We start from the raw sequence: 20,277 nt of genomic DNA, 5'->3' as shown, positions 1-20,277 counted from the left end.
CATTACCGAATTCATTCAGTTCACATACTTATCGCATCCTCGGAGTAATAACAAACGTAGATCCTCGAGAAACATAGCTAAAGTAAACCCCAGCGGCACTAATTAAAGCGGGAGAGTCGTCATCTGCGCATGCGTCATATGGCCGTAGCGTGTCGTATCGTCTACCCATGAGCCTTTGCGTTTTAGCGCGTGTTGTTATCGTCGCTTGGGACTCAATTCCCGCGCGTGCGCAGATGACGACCCTCCCGCTTTAACCACAGCATAACCTGCTACATCAAATATTACCACTGTCCCACAGGAAGTCTGGCGAATTGTTTTAATGGTAGCTAAGGGACGACGTCAAAAGATCGATGTCGGATAAAAAACTTATTTCCTTTAGTTTTGGGGGGGGGGTTGACCTCAAAAAGTTTCCATCCTACAAAATCGATTTTATTTTTTAATGAAGTCAAAAAAATCTTGGAGTATTTGTAGTTTGTTTTTTTCTATCCAATCATGAACAGAAATAACCGAAAAGGGAAAAAAAACAGAAAAATGGTTTGGTTCGAGTGTAAATTTGTGCGTCAAATGAGGTGCATTTGTAAAATCTTTTTACACCCACCCGACAACCAACTGCTATGCAATACTACTGTCCGATTATCAATTTGTATTTAATGGTGAATGTAGTCTGACGCCTTGACCAATATTAAGTTTTTTTATCCGACATCGATCTTTTGACGTCGTCCCTAACTTCCTCAAGTTTCTAGGTATTGTCAGCGGGAAAAAAAATCTGCAAATTTAGTCTCTTGGAGATAATTGTGGCGTGAAGCCTACAACTACCATTACCCAAAATTCACTGCGTGCGAAATGAAAACGAGGCTAGGTTAAGGGTCATCCGCCATGTTGAACTGATCGTGTGGTTGAGTTTTGAATAGAAATTCTTGTAAGTAAGCATATTTTATCGTTACCCGATTAATATTTGTAGTTTTCCTAATGCCATTAACATGTGCACGATTGTCTGAGTGGTCTATTACGCCCGTGTAGCAATGAACTGCGTTCAGTCGTAATTTCATTGTTAAACACGGCGTCTACAGCCCGCATCAATGCCGGTCATTCGTGCATGATTTTACGGTAACAATACTTGCGTTTGTATTCGCATTCTCATTCATTGGTTAATTTCATGGTATTATAGTTCGGGCGTTTCTTCTCTGCAGCACATGAATGTAAAAAAATGAATCTTTTTAAATAATTGTTTCCAAGTGAACCGAGTACGAAATGATGCATATCGTTGTATTTATTGACAAGGGGTTTGTAATTTAATACTTGAGAATCATGCAATCTCTGGATTCCAATAAAATCAGTAATTCTGTTCTCAATATGCTAAGAATATTTTCTCAGTAGTGTTTACGTATTGATATGAGAAACTTAAACTTGTTTATTGACGATGTAAGTCAAATTCGACCAATCTTTTGAAAAAAACACTTGTAATATGGAATAGAAATGTTGAAATGCAGAATGCTGTCATTTATACATGTATGTATTACGAAGATTGCTTGAAAAGAGTTCCCTTTGTACCCCCACCCCTAACTCTCACCCAGCTCCATATTCAATTGTAAATGTCCCCTCTTTTGAAGGGGCATAAGCAATTGAAATGGGGAATGCTAGGGGTAGGGGTACAGTTAGGGTTAAGGTTAGGGGTGGGGTGGAGTACAAAAGGAATTCTTTCACATTGCTAGAAATTGAATTTGAATATCACTAGAAGTATCAGATATCAGCTAAAATGTTCATCTTATAATACAAGGCATATACATTTATATTTGGATACTACCTATTTTTAATTCTTCCAACGTCAACTTCTGTTCACCATAAGTTGATAAATGACTATGTGTAATGGTAGTTTCTTGTGAATGTATAAAGGTCATGAAAATATTCAGTGGAATTGATGGCTCAAAAATCAACATTTTATTGAATGATAGTGAAACATGTTCATTTAAGCATCTTGAATGATTTGCATAACAACACATCTAATTTGCATAATAATTAGTTTCTCCAACAAACATTGTGATACAATAACTACAATAAAGAAGAGATATTTTTATATCTCATATATTTTATATAATTTTACTTCATTGTATTTTATGTGTGCATCAAGTCAAATAAAGTTTGAAATAGAACAGTAAAAAAAAAATTGAAATACTTACAGCCAGTCAGTAAATATATTGTTATCTATGGAGGTAACTGATTCATCATTATTCACCATTATTATTGGTTAAATTTGTAAAGTCTGTGAGATTGCTTCGATTTATTTAAAGTTTTCTTTCCAACGCGACTTAATTTCACTTGTTTTTTTTTAAATTTTTTTATGATTAGTGTCACCGTAATAAAAACTGCAATAAACCGCAGTACAGCAAATCGGGATAGATCATCCTGACGTACGCTGCTTTATGATTTGTGAAGACTTGTTTTGTCATGTTGCTGTTACGTGCAATGGGCAAATTATTACTACCCAAGTATTTGTTTTTGGATTTGCAGGCTTCACACCCTTAAAATACTTGGTAACTTCTTGTAAACTGTATCAATCAATCAATCAATAGATGTTATTGTTTTAAAGTTGTGCAAGACGAGACTGACACTTGTAAACAATACAATAAACATCGCGAACAGGATTTCATAGATCACGGGGAAGACAAAAGTGACGTGACTGTTTGTCTAAGTGGCGTGGGCCTGCAGTGCTTGAAAGGCTTGTGGAGAATACTGCCATTGATGGGAAAAGTGACATAATTCGTTGCACCCTAATCTAAGCATACTAGTACATGATATTGGTGACTGGTAAAGAGTTGGTGGATGTCCAGGTCATGTATTCCCAGTATGCGTAGAAGTATACCGTAAGCAAAGTATAGGAAGTGTCTCTGTTGCTTGGCCCTCAAGTTTCTGGTTTTGGTCCTGTTCAAATTTTGTTTTTATTTAATGCTATGCGTATTATATTACCAGTATTGATGTAATATGGTTGAGGCAACAATCGCTCTTTAACAGAGAATTGCAGAAAAACCTAGTTACCAATTACTTAACCGCATGAAATGAATAAATGTGAAAACAATTTCTTACATTTTTGTAATTTTAGATAATGTCTTCTTATCAAGTGTTGCTTGTTGTACTACTGGTGCTTTGTACATGGACTGTTCAGTGCTTTGAAAATCAACACGGTGCAGAGATTGAAGACAATGATTTTGCTGAATTTGAAGACCTTGGGGATGAAGATGAGGATATAACGATAGAAACGGAAGGAGAAGAGGATGAAATAGATGATATTTTAGATGAAGCTGAGTTTGAAGAAGTTGAAGATGATGAAATCACAATTGAGGTACAATATTTCAGTTTCCACTTGTTAGGATGTTGGTTTGGATTTTGTTTTCTTTGGCATTCCCATGTATTTTGCCCTGACTACAAGATAATATCAACTTAAAGTACAGGTATATAAAGTATGTGTTTCACACACAAAAAGTCAAATAGACAAACCGGAAATACGTGTCCATCACCAATAAACATGGATTGATGACCAGTTGTCTGGTCTGATTTGCTTGCAAATTGATCATTATTTCATCAGGCGAGCAATAATATAACATAGCAGTATTGTTTGTTCCAGGACGAAGAGGATGAATTTGAGCATTTTCAAGATGAAGAGGAATTTGAAGGTTTTGACAAAGATTTAAAAAGTACAAAAGGCAAATCAGAAGTCCCAGATCTTAAAATTGCCAAAGTGAGTACTGTACTATAAAGTGGAAAATGATATGATATTACCAATTCTCTTGTTAGTCCTCGTTCGGACGACTCTGAGTCCGAAAACAGGGACTTATAATTCGGTCTCCGTCCATGCGTCCGTCCGGAGTCGTATCTCAGAATCCCTTGGATGGATTCTGTTCATTCTTTGCATGTGCCTCAGGGTTCTCCCCAGAAAAAATGCATAGCGCCGGGCTAATTTGCATAATAATTTGCATATCATTTACATATCTTTCCTTCATTGATTAACAGAACTTATTTACAATTATGAATATTAGTGAGCTCAGTCACAGGGCAAATATTTTTTTTAATGGAATCAACACATTATGTTTCACAATTTAGAAGAGTTTGAAACATTCTCGAAATACAAATGCTACAGACTAAAAACAAACACAAATACATTATTGTTGCAATTTAATTGTTTTGTAAAACATTGAAGGAAACGCATTCAAAACGTTAAGCCAGATTTATGTTCACGAATCTCATAATTTTATTCACTCCAAAAACATTCTCCTTCAAAAAATCGATCACGTAATTAATTGACGTATTGTTGTAATTTATTATTCGTACCATCAACTTCTAAAACGTTTACAATTACAGTAATGAGCGAACAAATAAAGCTTCAAAACGATCATCAAAGTTACGACGTGACATAACTTACTTGGCCATGTTATACACCAGTTATAGCAATAATTCCTCAACAAATTTTACTTCTTTTTTTTTTTTAATATGAAATGTAAGTAAAATCCGACTTATTTTTATCGGGAGCGATTATTTGTGATCACTTGATGGCTTCGGTAAAAAAAAAACAGACCCGCCATGATGTTTGTGAAACATTAGCATGTGTCCTTTGACCCGATGGATCAAGAATTCCATTAACCAATCAAAATGCCGCATGGTAATGCCGGTAGAACCCGAAGTTTTCCGAATGGTAGTGATCATAAAAATTACATTGCGGAAGTAAAGCGATGTCGTAGCACGATGTGTTGGCATCGATTTCAATTGAAAACTGCATGACAGCTTTCGAAAGAGGTGATTTGCAATTTTTAAAAGGTAAATTAGGTCTTGAAAGAAGAGTTTTTACATGATTCGCAATGATAACAGTTCAAATGTATTTTACCAAATCACGCAATAAACACGTTGTTTTTTTCTTGAGTAGCGTGAACTGATCGTGAACTCCGATTTGACCATGTTATATCGAGGTGGAATTGATTTTGAAATAATTTTAGCTTTCAATCTAAAGACTGTGTCTATCGCAGAAAGTATTTACTTACAAACAAAGAGGTGCTAATTCCACAAATTTGACTAGCCGCTACGTATCGTGCGACTAGGTCTATTGTTTATAAATTATAATCCACGACTGGCAGGATGCGTGTCGGTCGGTACGTAATTATACCAACAATCAGACAATAGTCCTCGTCGGAAGCATTTCCGTGGTGGTCACTAATTTTGAGTGACGGTCGGGGCCGACCGGCGTGGCGAACAAAGCTTTTTCACATCTGATATTGGCATGTCAAATATGAAATCAAGCGCCGAGGTGGGAACACATAGCGCCGAGGTCCCAAGTGAAGCGCCGAGATTCACAGGTATAGCGCCGCGGACCTCGGCGCTAAAAAGCCCTGGGGAGAACCCTGTGCCTACCGGGGTAGTACTTTATGTGAGATATATGCACATGCAGTGGTTAAGCGATTCGATTCAAAATGGGCGACTGGCAGCCATCTTGCTTTTTGAAAATGTTGTATTTTGGACATGCTTTGTCAGTTTTCATTCAAACTTGGTACATAGATCATACATGCTAGGATACATGTCCATGACAATTTATTTCACAATTGGATCAAAGATGGTCGACTGGCAGCCATCTTGTTTTTTGAAAATGTCGTATTTTGGAACTGCTTTGTGAGTTTTCATTCAAATTTAGTACATAGATCATACATGTTAGAATACATGTCCCGACCGTCCGCGAGTTCCTGAGTCTGTCCGTCCGTGTGTCCGTGCGTCAGTCTGTCCATGCGTCAGTCTGTCCAGAGTCATATTTCAGAATCCTGTGGACCGATTCCGTTCATTCTTCGCATGTGCCTAGTACCTTATGTGGGACATATGCACATGCAGTGGTTTAGCGATTCGATTCAAAATGGCCGACTGGCAGCCATCTTGTTTTTTGAAAATGTTGTATTTTGGACATGCTTTGTCAGTTTTCATTTAAACTTGGTACATAGATTATACATGTTAGGATACATGTCCATGACGATTTATTTCACAATTGGATCAAAGATGGTCGACTGACAGCCATCTTATTTTTTGAAAATGTCGTATTTTGGACATGCTTTGTCAGTTTTCATTCAAATTTAGTACATAGATCATACATGTAAGGATACATGTCCCAACTGTCCGTGAGTTCCTGAGTCTGTCCGTCCGACCGTCTGTCTGTCCGTGCGTCAGTCTGTCCAACATCATATTTCAGAATCCTGTGGACTGTTTCCGTTCATTCTTTGCATGTGACTAGTACCTTATGTGGGACATATGCACATGCAGTGGTTTAGCGATTCGATTCAAAATGGCTGACTGGCAGCCATTTTGCTTTTTGAACATGCTTTGTCAGTTGTCATTTAAACTTGGTACATAGATTATACATGTCCGGATACATGTCCATGGCGATTTATTTCGCAATTGGATCAAAGATGGTCGACTGGCAGGCATCTTGTTTTTGTTTTTTAATGCGGTACCTTGGATGTGCTCTGTCAGTTTTCATTCATATTTGACACATACATGTAATTTATACATGTTAAGATGCATGTCCATGACAATTTGTTTCAAAATCTGGTCAAGGATGGCTGATTGACAGCCATCTGACTTTTTGGCCTTACTACTATATTTCCACAATTTATGTACCATTTTCATTCGTATTTGGCACATACATCATACATATCAGTGTGTTTCATAATCAGATCAAAGATGGCCGAATAACGTCTGTTTTTATTTTGGCCATATTACTACAACACGAAACGTGTGTTTTGACGTAAATAAACAATCTGTTGTATAAGACACTTGGAACTCAAGTTTCAAGGACACGCTCGCGACAACCCTCCGCTTTAATATGACGAGCACAAAGAGAACTTAACGGGGACTGTGTCATTTTCAATGACTTGTTCATTTCTAACTGTGCGCCTGGTAAATTTGACTATAATTGGTGCTGGTTCTTGATTACGATCTTGATCTGCGTGGAAGTCTGTGTGAAATGTCAATATCCGGTAGTGAAATATGCATAGCTACAGCGGTCGCTACCTTGAAAACAATGTCATCTGTTTTTTCGTTTTCCGATTTGGGTATACCAGATATCTATGTTGTTTCGTCTTGTATATATATGTTGCAGAGTTCATCCTGTGTTTTTGTCAATCTTGTTTTGAGTCCTTTGTTCTCTTCCCTCAGTGCCGTCATTTGTTCTTTGAAATCGTCAAAGAAATTACTCACATAGCTCACGCAAGCTTAAAGATCAGTAATACTGGTTTCTAGTGTAGTTAACTTTGTCTACCTTTGCTGTAATTATAGCAAGTGTTTTCACAATGTTGTCAAACTGTGTTGTCTCAGATCATTGCTCTTCATTGTTCCTTTGTTTACCATTGTTTGCCGCCATGTTGTCCGGTGAACTTGGACTCGTACTTACGGGAAAACGATTTGCTTGACATTTTTTGCACAGTTGAAGGTTGTCTTGGCATAAAGTTGTACCACGCGTTTTACCACAATCCACACACTTCATTCTTGTAAGGATCGCAGAAAATGCTTGTGCTAATACAGAAATCTCTATAACGTTGCAGGAGGAATAAAATTGCGATGTCACCATGTAATGTCATGCGCAGTTAACCATGAACATGACACTTTTATGAGACAATTTGTTCTTGCCTCTATCATGTTAACCACAGCTATGATTTGTATTTTTAGGTACCCCTCCATTTTAGTACAAACTGGGACAGTTACTACATGGAACTGATGATGCTTGGTGGCCTTATAGCATACTGTTTAAATTTCTTAGCTGGCAAGACTAAAAATCATAAACTAGCCACAGCTTGGTAAGAAAAAACTTGGTATTTGCATTTGTTTTATGTATATTTTCTGTACTGTATGGAAATGTTATTTTTAGCTAGTAAGCCTGACTGACCTGCTTGATGATCATGCACAATATGTATTCTTTAGCAGAGTGTGCAACGTTCTATTTCATTGGGGGACAATTTATACTACGACTACTACAGTATAGTTTAAGATTATGGAATGCATAATAATACCCACAATTCTTTGTACGCTTTGCAGGTTACAAACACATAAAGAGCTTTTAGAATCCAATTTTTCCATTGTGGGAGATGATGGACAAGCCAAAGAGGTGCAATCAGGAGTGCTGATGAAAGAGAGTGAAAATCTTTATGCCTTGTGGTGTTCGGGTAGGCAATGCTGTGAAGGAATGCTTGTAGAGCTGAAATTTATAAAAAGACAAGATCTAGTTAATGTAATTAGTAGATTTATGAAGCCAGCGTGTGATCAGTTGGTAAGTAACAAAAAAACTAGTAATGACTTCATCGTACTATTCCACAATATTGTTTTTGTGTATACATTATTGTCATGGTAACTTGTATTATTTACTTTTTTCAGCGAATAACTGTGAACATGAATGCTGAAGATATGGATAGTTTTGTATTTGCTGTGGCAAATAAAAAAACTGCATCTAGGCTACAGAAAGAACTACAAGATATTGTAAGTCTTTGAGACATTAACGATTCTAAATTATAACTTTTAATTTTATATATCCCTGATGCTTTATTTATGACTGTATTGAGAATACAGCTAGTATATAATGTACTGTTGTCATGAAACGTGTAATATAAAATAAAGCTATTCATCTAAATGTGGGCTAACGAGGTTCAAATGTCATCTTTTGCTGTCTAGGCTCATCAAATCTACTATCAATGGTGTACAAATAGCCCACATATATTGCAAACTTTTAATTTTCCACAGGGGTTTTGTTAAGAGCCGGCCATATGGCCTGCTACAAGCCCATATTAGCTGTCTACTTTCTGGCCCTCTACCACATACGTCAGTCTCGCTGTAGCTCTTCGCACTGCCGAGAGCCTTTTTATTTTTTTTTGGCCTGTTATAGGATGATGGCCTGCTATTAAATGTATTTGTGAAGCCCCTGATTCCATATCACACAGTTACATCTAAAAGGCCAGTGTTTTTTTGTTTTTTTTTATTTCTAGAGTGTTTACTGTCCTGAAAAACGTAGTGGTGATAAATATAATTTATCCTCCTCTCTAGCTGTAGTTAGTGAACTAGGAGAACTCTGTAATGGCTTACTGGATAGTAAAGTGAGTATTCATTTCTAGATTCTCAAATGCACTATCGTGAAAACTGACGCACCAGTTACAAATGACTTGCATTTTCCATGTCTCAGTTTTAATTATCATCCGTCCCCCTAGGTGGACAGATAATCACTGTAACCTTCACAAAATGGCTCTTTGACTTCTCTGTACAAACAAAATACCAGTACCTTTCACAATACAAAATAGATCCACGTAAGTACTAGTATATGTGAGCTGATAAGTATTAAATGCAATATACCAAGACATGTGATCAGATGTTACACTGTGTTGAATGAATCTTAATCTCATTAATTTTTGGCTCTCTTCTAATATCCAGATAGTGAATTGTTTGAATAGCTATGAGAATATGTTTGACTATTTCCACTTCTCAGATCAGTACTCAGGAGCTAAAATAAGTACTGAGTAAGTATTTTAGCATATTTTATAATGATGACATAACCATCTACCTGCCATGCTTGCACACATACATGTACATACATACATGCGTGCATGACTAATGATGCACCCAGTGGTCAAAAAGAAAGATTTTTTTTCTGAGATATTCTTACCCTTGAGTATAAAAAAGCACAGTTCACCACAATCAGGTTGAATATACACTGAATAACAATGATTTCTTTTCCAGTGATGGTCAACCTAGCAAGATGCCAACTACGCAGAAAGTACTCATCTTTTGTTTTAATGGTGAGTCAACTGTACATTGATCTTGTATGCACTGCCCCCACTGTCGAGAATTACATATTCTATTGTTTGTCTGAATTGAAACTAAATTGAAGTCGTATCTGCTTCAAGTGTAAATTTTAGTCTTGCCCTGTCTCACAAATTTGCCTTTTTATAGCCACACTAATAATTACTATGAAGCCTAAATGAATACTTTTCCCCTCACATTTGATCAGAAACCAAATGGAATAATGTACATCTATTTGAAAGACTGTATTTACAACCGGCTGTTTGATTTGTTATTACCATATGTAGTTGTGTTATACAGTTCAGCTCAAAACCTGCTTGCCTAACGCGTTTACTTGCATTAATGTTGCGTTAAGACCGTGCCAAAGCCTCGTTAATGCATGTTGGCAGTGTGTTAACGCTAACAGCTCATTAACTTTGATAGCTTTGTTTGCATGCAAATGAGGAGAACAATGTTCTCTGTTACGTGATCGCATGTGCAACAAAGCTGAGTGGTTCTCAGTACTTGAATTTGCCTGAACATTTTACAGTTTTAATAAAAAATAAAACTACATAATTTTAAATAACTTGAGATGAATACGATGCAGTGTTTATGTATGCTCACCTTGTAAATCTTTATTATTGCAGTTCCTGGTAAAGGCAATACGTCGGTAGTTGATATGTGCAAGACTGAACCCATGATGAAATTAGTTATGCATTGTATCGATAAAGTCAAACGTTTCAGACTAACCAAAGAGGTGAGAAATCATGTGCAATCTGTTCACTACTGTAAAATCACTAATTTTCAGACAGGTCAGCTGAAAACTGTGGCCACATGTGATCTCTGGTCAATCAGAATTTTATGGTTGCCAGAGGATCTGCTCCCCAGGGTAAGGGGGCGCATGAGGGCGCTGCACCCTGTTCCCTTGTTTAAAAAAATTCCTGCACATACAACACATCCAGCATTCGACTCAGTTTTCTCTAAGGTTTTGATCAGAAGGCTCACTCAAGAAAGTTGTGACTAAATTTGTTATCACACGTAGTATTTTGAACAGAAGGCTAATAAGCCATTGTGGACATGAGTAGACATGAGTAGAAGGCTAATTAAGCTGAGAAAACGCATGTTTTACTGACAATGTAAAATGGCATTTAATTAAGCGATACTGTCACATGTGTCGGGTTATGTGATTATGTGTATATTGTAATCCTTTATTTGGTTGAACAGTGAAAAAAATAGTCATTTTCAGAAGCTGTTGAATTAAAAAAAATTAAATAGTTGAATTATTAAGGGAGGGGTTTGAGTAAGTGGTATCATAATTGTAAAACTCTGTGTGTGTGTGGGGGGGTTGTTGTAGTTTTATTTTATTTATTGTAAATAAGTAGAAATATCAAGGTGGCTTGAAAGCATCTGGGACGGTCATTTCCTGTTAGGTGATTGAATTGCTGGGAGAAATAACATTGTTTTAGCCAAAAAAATTAGTTGATCTATCTCAGGATTGTGGTATTGAAAGGGTATTGATCTTCTGCATCAAATTTTATTTGCCTGTTGATGTTGGGCCCAAATACCGGTAGTGGACGGACGGACACATGCATGTAATTTTTGCTTCAGCTATTAATATCATATTTTCAGGGTTTTATATATCACTGTCTTGGCAGTGTGATGCTATGTTGTGTGCAGTTAATAATATATGCCTGTTTATGTGATGATCAAATTTTATGATAGGGTAAATTGAAGGCTGAGAAATCACGTGCCAAAGTAGCAGAGTCTTTCCTTAAAGCGTCTCACAGTCAGAGACAAGAAGCAGCACAGACACGTCGTGAGGAAAAACGTAGAGCAGAGAAGGAAAGGATGATGAATGAAGAAGATCCAGACAAACAAAGGAAGTGGGAGGTCAGTCACATTCTATTTCCATTTTTTGCACCTTGATCTGTGCAGTCATTTTATTAATTTATTCAGATTTTATGGAATTAATTGTATCATGACTATTGGAATGTATAAATTTGAATAAATGTCTTTTTTAACCAGGAGCGTGAACATCGCCGTGAAATGAAGAAGAAAGCACCTAAAGTAAAGCAAATGAAAGTAAGGCTTAGTTTATTAAATATTGATCATCTTTATTACCTATCTACCATATTTGTCTGATATTCCAACCTGGGCAATCTTTTGTAAGATAGGTCACATTTTCTGAGAAGTGCTGGTTCAAAAACATCACATGTTTTTAATCACCATTTCAATTCATTATAGCCTAAATATAATTGTCATAACAGGGGTTGCAAGATATAAAAAGCCTTCAATTGGTTTTAACATGTCCTAAAATATACAAATTTTCAGAATTTTTTGTTACCTCAAGATTGCAGTACTACATGTGGATTTGTTCATTTTGTGATAATATCTTTAATTCACTAATTTTGGTGTACATTTTCGAATTCTTTCAATCGGCAAGTCCGATTGTTTTGATACTATTTTCTTAATAAGAAAGACATTCGAATGTGCTCTTAATATTTCATGGACATATGAATTTTTATTTTCAGTGTATAATAATTCTGTACTGTTTAGTCTCTGCATCCCAACTGTCATATATATGGAGGTGATCTTAATTTTGATTTATTTCTTTTATTTTTCAGATGTATTGAGTTGAGTGCCCATGTACCATGAAAAACCAATTGCATATTGGGAATGCAATATCAACCGGTCTAAAAGAATTTCCTTAATTAAACCGATGATTCGAAACACTGATTGACATTTGTAGTAAATTACTTATATAAAATGTCATTTTATTAGCTAACTTCTTTGCACTACTAAAGTTGCATGTAGTTTTTTTAACTGTATCGATTCATAAAAATAAAGCATGTTTGTCCCATCAATCAGTGTTTTGCTGGTTGTATGAAGTTGTGTGTATTTATTGCTACTTCTCCAGTCTGGTTTTCTCAAGAAATTTTTTTTTCCCTTTATCTCCATTCCTGGTCTTGCATGCCCTAATCTAATGATTTATACTACACAATTGCTTAACAATAAATTATATGGTTTACAAGTATGTGCACTTACCATGGACACAAAAATAAGGTGCTCCGGAGATGTTGCATTATATAAACCAAGACATTAGTCTTATTTTACTACTGACTAATCTATATATAAACCAGTTTGATAACAAGAGCAATTATAAAAAGTTTTACTGTGTTATTTTAAAGTTTGTTCAGACACTCTTAAGTAATATGGACAGTCTCTTAGACCACCATCAACTACTGTAGAATACTTTATTTTCGCTTGGAATTTATTTTCGCTGAAGGGATGATTCCGTGAAAATAAAATCCAGCGAATATACCTTTTTTCCTATATTTGACATTAAGCTCATCAAAAATCAGTGAAAATAAATTCCATACAAAAAGCCTTTTCAGCGAAAATTAAGTATTCCACAGTATTATGTCCAAAAGTTTTGTAATATCGTAAATGAACTGCAACCACCATCTACATAATTTTAATGTCTCGGGGAGGGGAAGCGAGCCTTTTTGCCTACAATATAATTTTAGTAGTTAAAAATGCATAATTTAAGACACATAATTTTGTTCATAGTAATATAGCTGGAATATAATTTTTTTAACATTAAAATGATTGACATTTGTATCTGATCGTCAAACAAGTACTTGTCCATATTGAGAGATTGCTCTGGAACAGCATTCAAAATCGGCCATTTTGAATACATGTATAACATGATGTATAATGAATATATAAAATTTGAATATAAATTTAAGAGATATGGCTCTAGAAGCCCATTCATTAAAACAAAATGGCCACCAGACAGCCATTTTGAATCCGATCTGAAAAATAAAATGATGTGCATCAGGAACCTGTAGTCTGTACCAAGTTTGAACGAAATCCATCCAGAAATGCTTGATATTTGATGATTTTTTAGCACAAGAATGGCCACCATTTGGCCATTTTGAATAGGATCGTCAAACCAATATATCAGACATGATATATATAATGAATATTTAAAATTTGAACATAATCAGTGAAAGCTAGTCAGAGATATGGCACGAGAACCACATTCATTAAAACAAAATGGCCGCCAGTCAGCCATTTTGAATCTTATCTGAAAAAAAAAAATATTTGCATCAAGGTCCTATAATGTCTAACGTATATACCAATTTTGAACAAAATCCATCTTTAAACAGCCGAAAAATGTTTGATTTTTAAGCCATTCGGCCATCTTGAATCAGATCGTGAAACAAATTGACGTGCATATGTATAATATGATGTATGTGTAAAGTTTGATTGTGATTGGTCCAGGCATTTCTAAGATACAAGTCCAGACGCTCGGAGGTCAAAACATAAGTCCCCGTTTTCAGACTGCGTCCGAACGGGGACTAAAAAACAAACAAGACTGCCATATGCACTATATAGTTGGTCCATTTATAGCAAAGTAACATCACAATACAGTTTAATATATACATATTTCAAGTTTGCACAAAAATAACAGCTTTTTATTTATTCCAAGAAAATCTTTGGCAGCATGCTTGCTAAAACATTGACGACACTTTAAACACGTGACCATGTCACATAAAACCAGCATTAAAATACATTAACAATTTCGTTCATTTTAATACAGAAAATAACACTGTACTTTGTATTTGTAATCATAATTTCAACTACATTGTATTGATATAATTCTTGTTGCTTTTCTGAAAATTGACTTTGAAAACCATCATTTCTAATAATAGACTACTTCAATCTATAAATCCCCTGATAATTTCTCTTAGGTTGACATCAGTCGCTGATTACCACCAGAGTTGCTACTGGGACAGTATCTCCTAGGAGAAAATATTGTGGGATTATGCGTTTATCACATGCATATGTTGAAAGTGGAACTATTGCTGAAATAACACCAAATACAAATCTATGATTGTGCTTGCCTTTGGTGCTAATTTTGTGGAAACTAAAGTTTAATTTCATGTGAATGCCTTGTATATAACACGTGGCAATTATGCTCATTTGTGATTTTTGTTCCAATTCGCGAAGATTATTTTTTATTTAAACTGTTATTCAGAGGGACTGAATAAAACTTTCTAAAATACACGTAGTTATGAGACAGTATATAGCTAGCTTGGACAACCTTTAACCCTTGAACCTGAAACAGCAATATATAGCATTGACCACACGTTATAGGTCAAGATAAACATTTTTGAAAAAAACTGGTGCAAGTTGTTTTACAAAAGTTGCGAGAATACAGGCCAGAAATATTAAGTATGTGACTTCAAGTTCGGCAAATATGAAATGGGCAGGTGAGAAACATTGGTTTCCCTTAATTTTGATGTTCTAGTTTTACAGGAACATTCCTCAAAAAAAAAAATTGTGACCAAAGAAAAACAAAAAATTGATCCAAGCCTTCAAAGCACAAAAGCCATTGCACTGTCATATTTGACATGGGTCCCATGTGGCGTACACAATGTGTGTAAAATACATTGTTTACAATTATAGCACATGCTACGACTGTGGCGCTTTAAAGAAAATCAGTATTTCATCACCTGTCCTTGTACTATAATTTACAAACTACATTATACATCAGCGACTACTGCAAATATTATTATAATAAACAGGAAACATACAGCTTAAATTTGCAGATCACAGAACATGCATTATATTCATTTTATATAAAACTATGGAGTAAAAATATTTAATCTGTACACCAAAACAAGACTCGTACACATACAGTTTATCAATTATTCCATCATTAAATAATTATAAATTAAGCTTTTTAACAGTAAATAGTGCTGACAAAAATTTAAATAAAATAATCATGAATGACAGTGTGACAATGCCAGTTAGACTACAGCACTCAAAGGTATGTGATCTGAAAATGAAATTACAACAAAAAAATAATAAATTAAAAAAATTATTTAAAATCAACTATGTTGCTAAGATTCTGTCTGTTGTAGATTGTTCGTATCGTACGGACTACCAAGTGACTAATACAGAATGCAAGAAGTACCCTGCATACTCTAAAGCTAAAATTAAAATTGAAACTTAACTCAATAATTTTGTTTGTGGTCCAGAGAACACGCAACTTATTTGAACAGTTTGAACATTAAACAGAAGTCTACAGTTTATTATTTATATAATTACTTTCATCATTGACATACTCAATTCTTGTGCACCATACACGTACTGGTATCGGCAATTCATGCTAATAAGCGTCTGGGATTGCCAGCACAATCCATCATTACAAATCCATGACCCAAGGTTGTACATGCATGTCTCGACGTACAAGTTATGATGTCCACATAATCTTTTTACCAGATCAATGTAAAAATGTGTTAACTGTGGAGACAAACCACTGATGTTTAGATTGGCTTACAGATTTTGGATTCGGTGGGCTACGTTGAATACTTGTAACTGGTAGTCTATGAATGTAAGACTGTCGCTAAGTTTGAACCCTGTGAAACACTTTGTAGTGGTATAAATATCAATATATAAGCTAACTACTATAAAAAGCACATGTCCATGTTAAATATATGTAACAACACCCACAGTATGATCTTCATGGCTGCGCTTCTCTACTTTCAGTTTATGTACAGTGTGTGCATGTGTGTCAACTGAACTCAACACCATCGGAGAATTAGACATCATCTTAATCAATATAGTCACATGCTCCAACAATCCTGTAAAAGTGGCAAATACAGGCAGATAATTGCTTTGGGTTCATTTGATTAAAACAGGAATAAAAACAAACGTTTGATAGCACACACACAAAAAATACAACTTGCTCTTGATGCTTTGACGACACTGAAAAATGAGCTATGCAACTTTTATACCTTAACCTGCCCTTATTTAAATATGCACAGAAAAGTATGCAAGATAAACATTAAAGCTGCCAGAAATAAAAGCCTCATTTGATATAAAACAAAAATGTAAATACTATATTTAAACATAAATGAAACGGATTTGTTACTTTCCACTGAGTGATGCAAGATCAAATGTAACCAATACTGTTGCAAGAATATTAGATATAAATGTACATTACTCTAGCACTTACGATGTACTGTAAGTCTATTGTATCAAGTTCATTCTTATACAATACAGTTGAAATAAGCATGTAAATTATTTAACAGCTAGAATTGTTAATGTTAAACTCATAATTAGTATCATGTTTTAATTAGACACTGAATCCTTTTGCATGATAATTATTATTTCTATCAACATTAAATTTCGGCGGTTTGATATTTTGAGATTACTGAATTGACTTTTTAAATTCATTACTAATTGATTACTAACATAAATAAATTTAAGAGTCAGATTTTGGCACCATTTCTGAGCAAGTAAGATCATCCAATCACAGATTTGGTCTTGTATAAAAAAGAACAAACAATCAAGCCAGTCATAATTGCATTTGTACAGACAGTACCGGTAAAACAGACGCAAGCACGGATGTGGCAAATAGCAGTCCTATCTGTCCCATGCTTCTATAATAACTTTTGTTATACTTCTTTATATGGAGATTAGATATACCCCTGGTACAATGAGTCTGTATATCATTGCTGACTCAGTCGTCAACATGATACAAACACTGACAGAAATGAGGTCACCGTGTAAAAAAGTCTGATGACATGGCAAGACACAGACTGTCAATTTGGTCGAAAGTGCAAGTATTGGCCAATATAGTATAAACATTCAAATGCAGGAAAGTAATCTATATTATACTAGATGTAAAAGCAGCATGAGGCAGCATTTATCTGCATCTATTTTAAATTACCTAATACGTTGCTATGCATATCAAACAGAATATCTATATAAAAAAATGAAAACAGTCTGTTATATTGCCATAACTAGATCGAACTGGAAAATCATGATTTACGAGTCAGTCGGACTCAACATGTGTAAATGACATGGGTGAGCAAAATACAAACAAAATACACTTTCCTATCTATCTAAAGGTGGTCCTGCAAGTTAACATCAAGACTGTCCTAGTTGAATTTTCCTGTCTCTATAATGTATATGGCCAAACAACAGTAATCATCAAAACACCCACTGAGCAACTGACAACGTCTCTAGATATCGATAATACAATAATATCATATCTCAAAATTGATATCTTCTCTGGATAAAAACATGTGACAAGACAACACGCAATATAAATAACGAGCTTTTCATTACAAATGAACTGTCAACATTTGGTTTCTGGTAATCCTTTAATGCAGGTGTCTTTTTTCATAAAGGAAATGTGCTATGCTATCTATGTGAATGAATATTGAATTTAGGAATGGACGCGCAGTTCACCGGTCAATTTTTAAAAGCAGTACAAATGCTTGATATTTTGAGGGAAAGGATCCTGACAAATGACAAATGAAAATAAAATGTACCCAAATTTGTTTCTATAGAAACAATGACTGATTTTTCATGTTAAATCCAATGTGGTGGCCATTTTTGAATGGAAAAGGACGAAAAACAAAAAATTTATGTTTATAGGTTAAAAAACATTTTGGGTACATTTTTTTATTCAGAATTTAAAACAGCCAATTATAAAGAGTAATTAGGCAAATTTTACGGAACGACCATTCTTAAATCCATTACATCAACAGCCATCTCTTGTACAGTAGGAGCAAACAAAGTATTTGTGTCTCTTGATAAACTTATTTCGTGACACTTATTTTTTTTAGATCTTACCAAATTTGATTGCAACCATTATAAGTATTTCATTGCTTGTCTCGTGTGTCATCACCTTCACTATAGTGTCTCCGTTTAGTTGCTCTCAGTGTATTGTCAGAGTTGTTTCTGGTGAGTGGATCTTCTGTATTGCAAGACTCAGTCATCTGTGATGTTTCAGAGTCGGCTCTTTCCAGTTTGTTGGCTCGCTTCTTTCTGGAATTGATGTTATCATCTGAGTGCCTTATTTTCATGTAATCCTCCGATACCGTGCCATTTCCTTCTAGTATGTCACTGTCTCGAGAGTCAGTACTGTTTGATGAACTGTGATCCTGTGATTCAATCCGGCTGAGTTTATTACTGGAGTCATCCATGCACTCTACCTGTTTTGGCCTTTCTAAATCATCATCATCATCAGCAAGTTCATCCATAGATTCTACTGTTCCCACATGTTTTTTACTAAGCGACTCATTCTTATCCAGACTATTCACAGAATCTGTTCTATCCAGTTGATTTGTCTTCTTTTTTCTGCCAACAACAAGATCATCCTTGGAATCAACCCTGTCAAGTTGCTTCCCTTTTCGTGTATTCTTATTTGAATCCACTTTTTCTACTGGCTTCTTCGAGTCATTTATATTATTGCGTTTGTGTTTTGTCTCAGTCCTTTCTAAAACCTTCTTTCTATGTGAGTTACTTCTATCCAGAGAGCCTCTTGTCTGGGTGTCTGATCTCTGTAAGACGCCCCTTCTTGATGGTTTATTCCTCAGCTTCACTGACCTTGAGTGCAGTTTAGTAAACACTTCCGGGAACTTGTTGTCAGGAAACAATGTTTCTAGCATTCCTTCTAAGCAGACGTACATGAGCCTCTTGTTTAAAGTCTGATGTTGGAGCATTTCAAATACCCTCAATACACCTTTCTTAGTTGTTTCAGCTCCTATAAAATTCTTCATTTCATCTGTTGGAATTATACACACATAAATATCACTGCCATATTATTTTGAACACTAAAATGGCGATATTGCCAGTAGAGTTGCTCACTCGTTTGCTATGAGTGACTTAAGATCATTACAATATTAGAACTAGGAGAAATGCAGAAAGTATCGTATATACATTTTGTTTAATTTTTTGGGGTTAAGATGTCCAATTGTCATACAGCAATTTATATGATTTAATAAAATAAATTGAAAAGGCAATTGCATTTTTTATTAATATCAATGTGTCCCTGTAATGATTTGAGGCTATGACGTTTAGTTTAGTTATTTGCATTATAGATATTGATACATTGTCATGGAACATCTTATTTCTTCCCTCGTTTTACTTTAACCGCTGCCACTTATGTAAACTGAGAACAGACTTCTCAAGGTAGAGTGGACCAAGTGAGTATTTGTCACCAAATCCGGGAGGAGAATAACGCACTGGAGAGGAGCACTTATAGCCAAGGTGTTTATTGCTCAACTGCTAGGCCTGGAACTGAGTCTAAATACTCACGAGATGTTCTATGACAATGTATCAATATCATTATGCAAATAACTAAACTAAACGTCATAGCCTCAAATCATTACAGTCCCCAAAATTAGTTTGATCTTCTTCTGTTGATGTTGGTTTGACCAAAGGTAATATCACTTACCCGGCATACTGGATAATAGTTTGGCTTTTGCAACTACCCTAGTTCTCATTCTGGTCATGTGATCTCTTTCTGGTGATGATTCAGCCTCAATACCATTTGGCCAAAAAGAATCCCTAGTGAGAAATCAATCAGCAGATGAAAATAATTACAGATATTTTGTAAGGAGGGAGGGAGGTAAGACAGTATTGTTGCACTAGTGGAGCAGTGGCCTTCTGTCATTGGTACTATAG

The 20,277-nt window shown here is 35.3% G+C and overlaps 2 protein-coding genes across 4 annotated transcripts in view; one reads left to right on the top strand and one right to left on the bottom strand.

Moving 5' to 3' along the window:
- Nucleotides 1-828: 828 nt before the first annotated feature.
- LOC100371637 (PAT complex subunit CCDC47-like) lies at nucleotides 829-12,671 on the top strand. The gene is made up of 13 exons (XM_006822045.3): nucleotides 829-919; nucleotides 3,098-3,337; nucleotides 3,620-3,733; nucleotides 7,690-7,817; nucleotides 8,056-8,287; nucleotides 8,392-8,493; nucleotides 8,997-9,104; nucleotides 9,436-9,521; nucleotides 9,742-9,800; nucleotides 10,431-10,540; nucleotides 11,506-11,673; nucleotides 11,809-11,865; nucleotides 12,408-12,671. The coding sequence occupies exons 2-13, from the start codon at nucleotides 3,101-3,103 to the stop codon at nucleotides 12,414-12,416; spliced, it is 1,410 nt and encodes a 469-aa protein (XP_006822108.1). The 5' UTR covers nucleotides 829-919; nucleotides 3,098-3,100; the 3' UTR covers nucleotides 12,417-12,671.
- A 1,501-nt stretch (nucleotides 12,672-14,172) lies between these two features.
- Nucleotides 14,173-20,277, bottom strand: part of LOC102806964 (sorting nexin-13-like) — a 60,926-nt gene continuing 54,821 nt past the window's right edge. For all 3 annotated transcript variants that reach the window (XM_085501298.1, XM_085501297.1, XM_078013047.2), the window contains 2 exons: nucleotides 20,048-20,160; nucleotides 14,173-19,375 (listed from right to left, as the gene is read on the bottom strand). In XM_085501298.1, coding sequence (XP_085357424.1) covers nucleotides 18,471-19,375; nucleotides 20,048-20,160 — 1,018 coding nt within the window. In that variant the 3' untranslated portion in view covers nucleotides 14,173-18,470. The remainder of the gene's footprint in view (nucleotides 19,376-20,047; nucleotides 20,161-20,277) is intronic.

Source organism: Saccoglossus kowalevskii, chromosome 7 (genome assembly GCF_978046115.1).
Source record: "Saccoglossus kowalevskii chromosome 7, keSacKowa6.1, whole genome shotgun sequence".
Lineage (NCBI taxonomy): Eukaryota > Metazoa > Hemichordata > Enteropneusta > Harrimaniidae > Saccoglossus > Saccoglossus kowalevskii.
The sequence above is the reverse complement of the archived record's forward strand: the minus strand, read 5'-3'. Positions and strand labels throughout refer to the sequence as shown.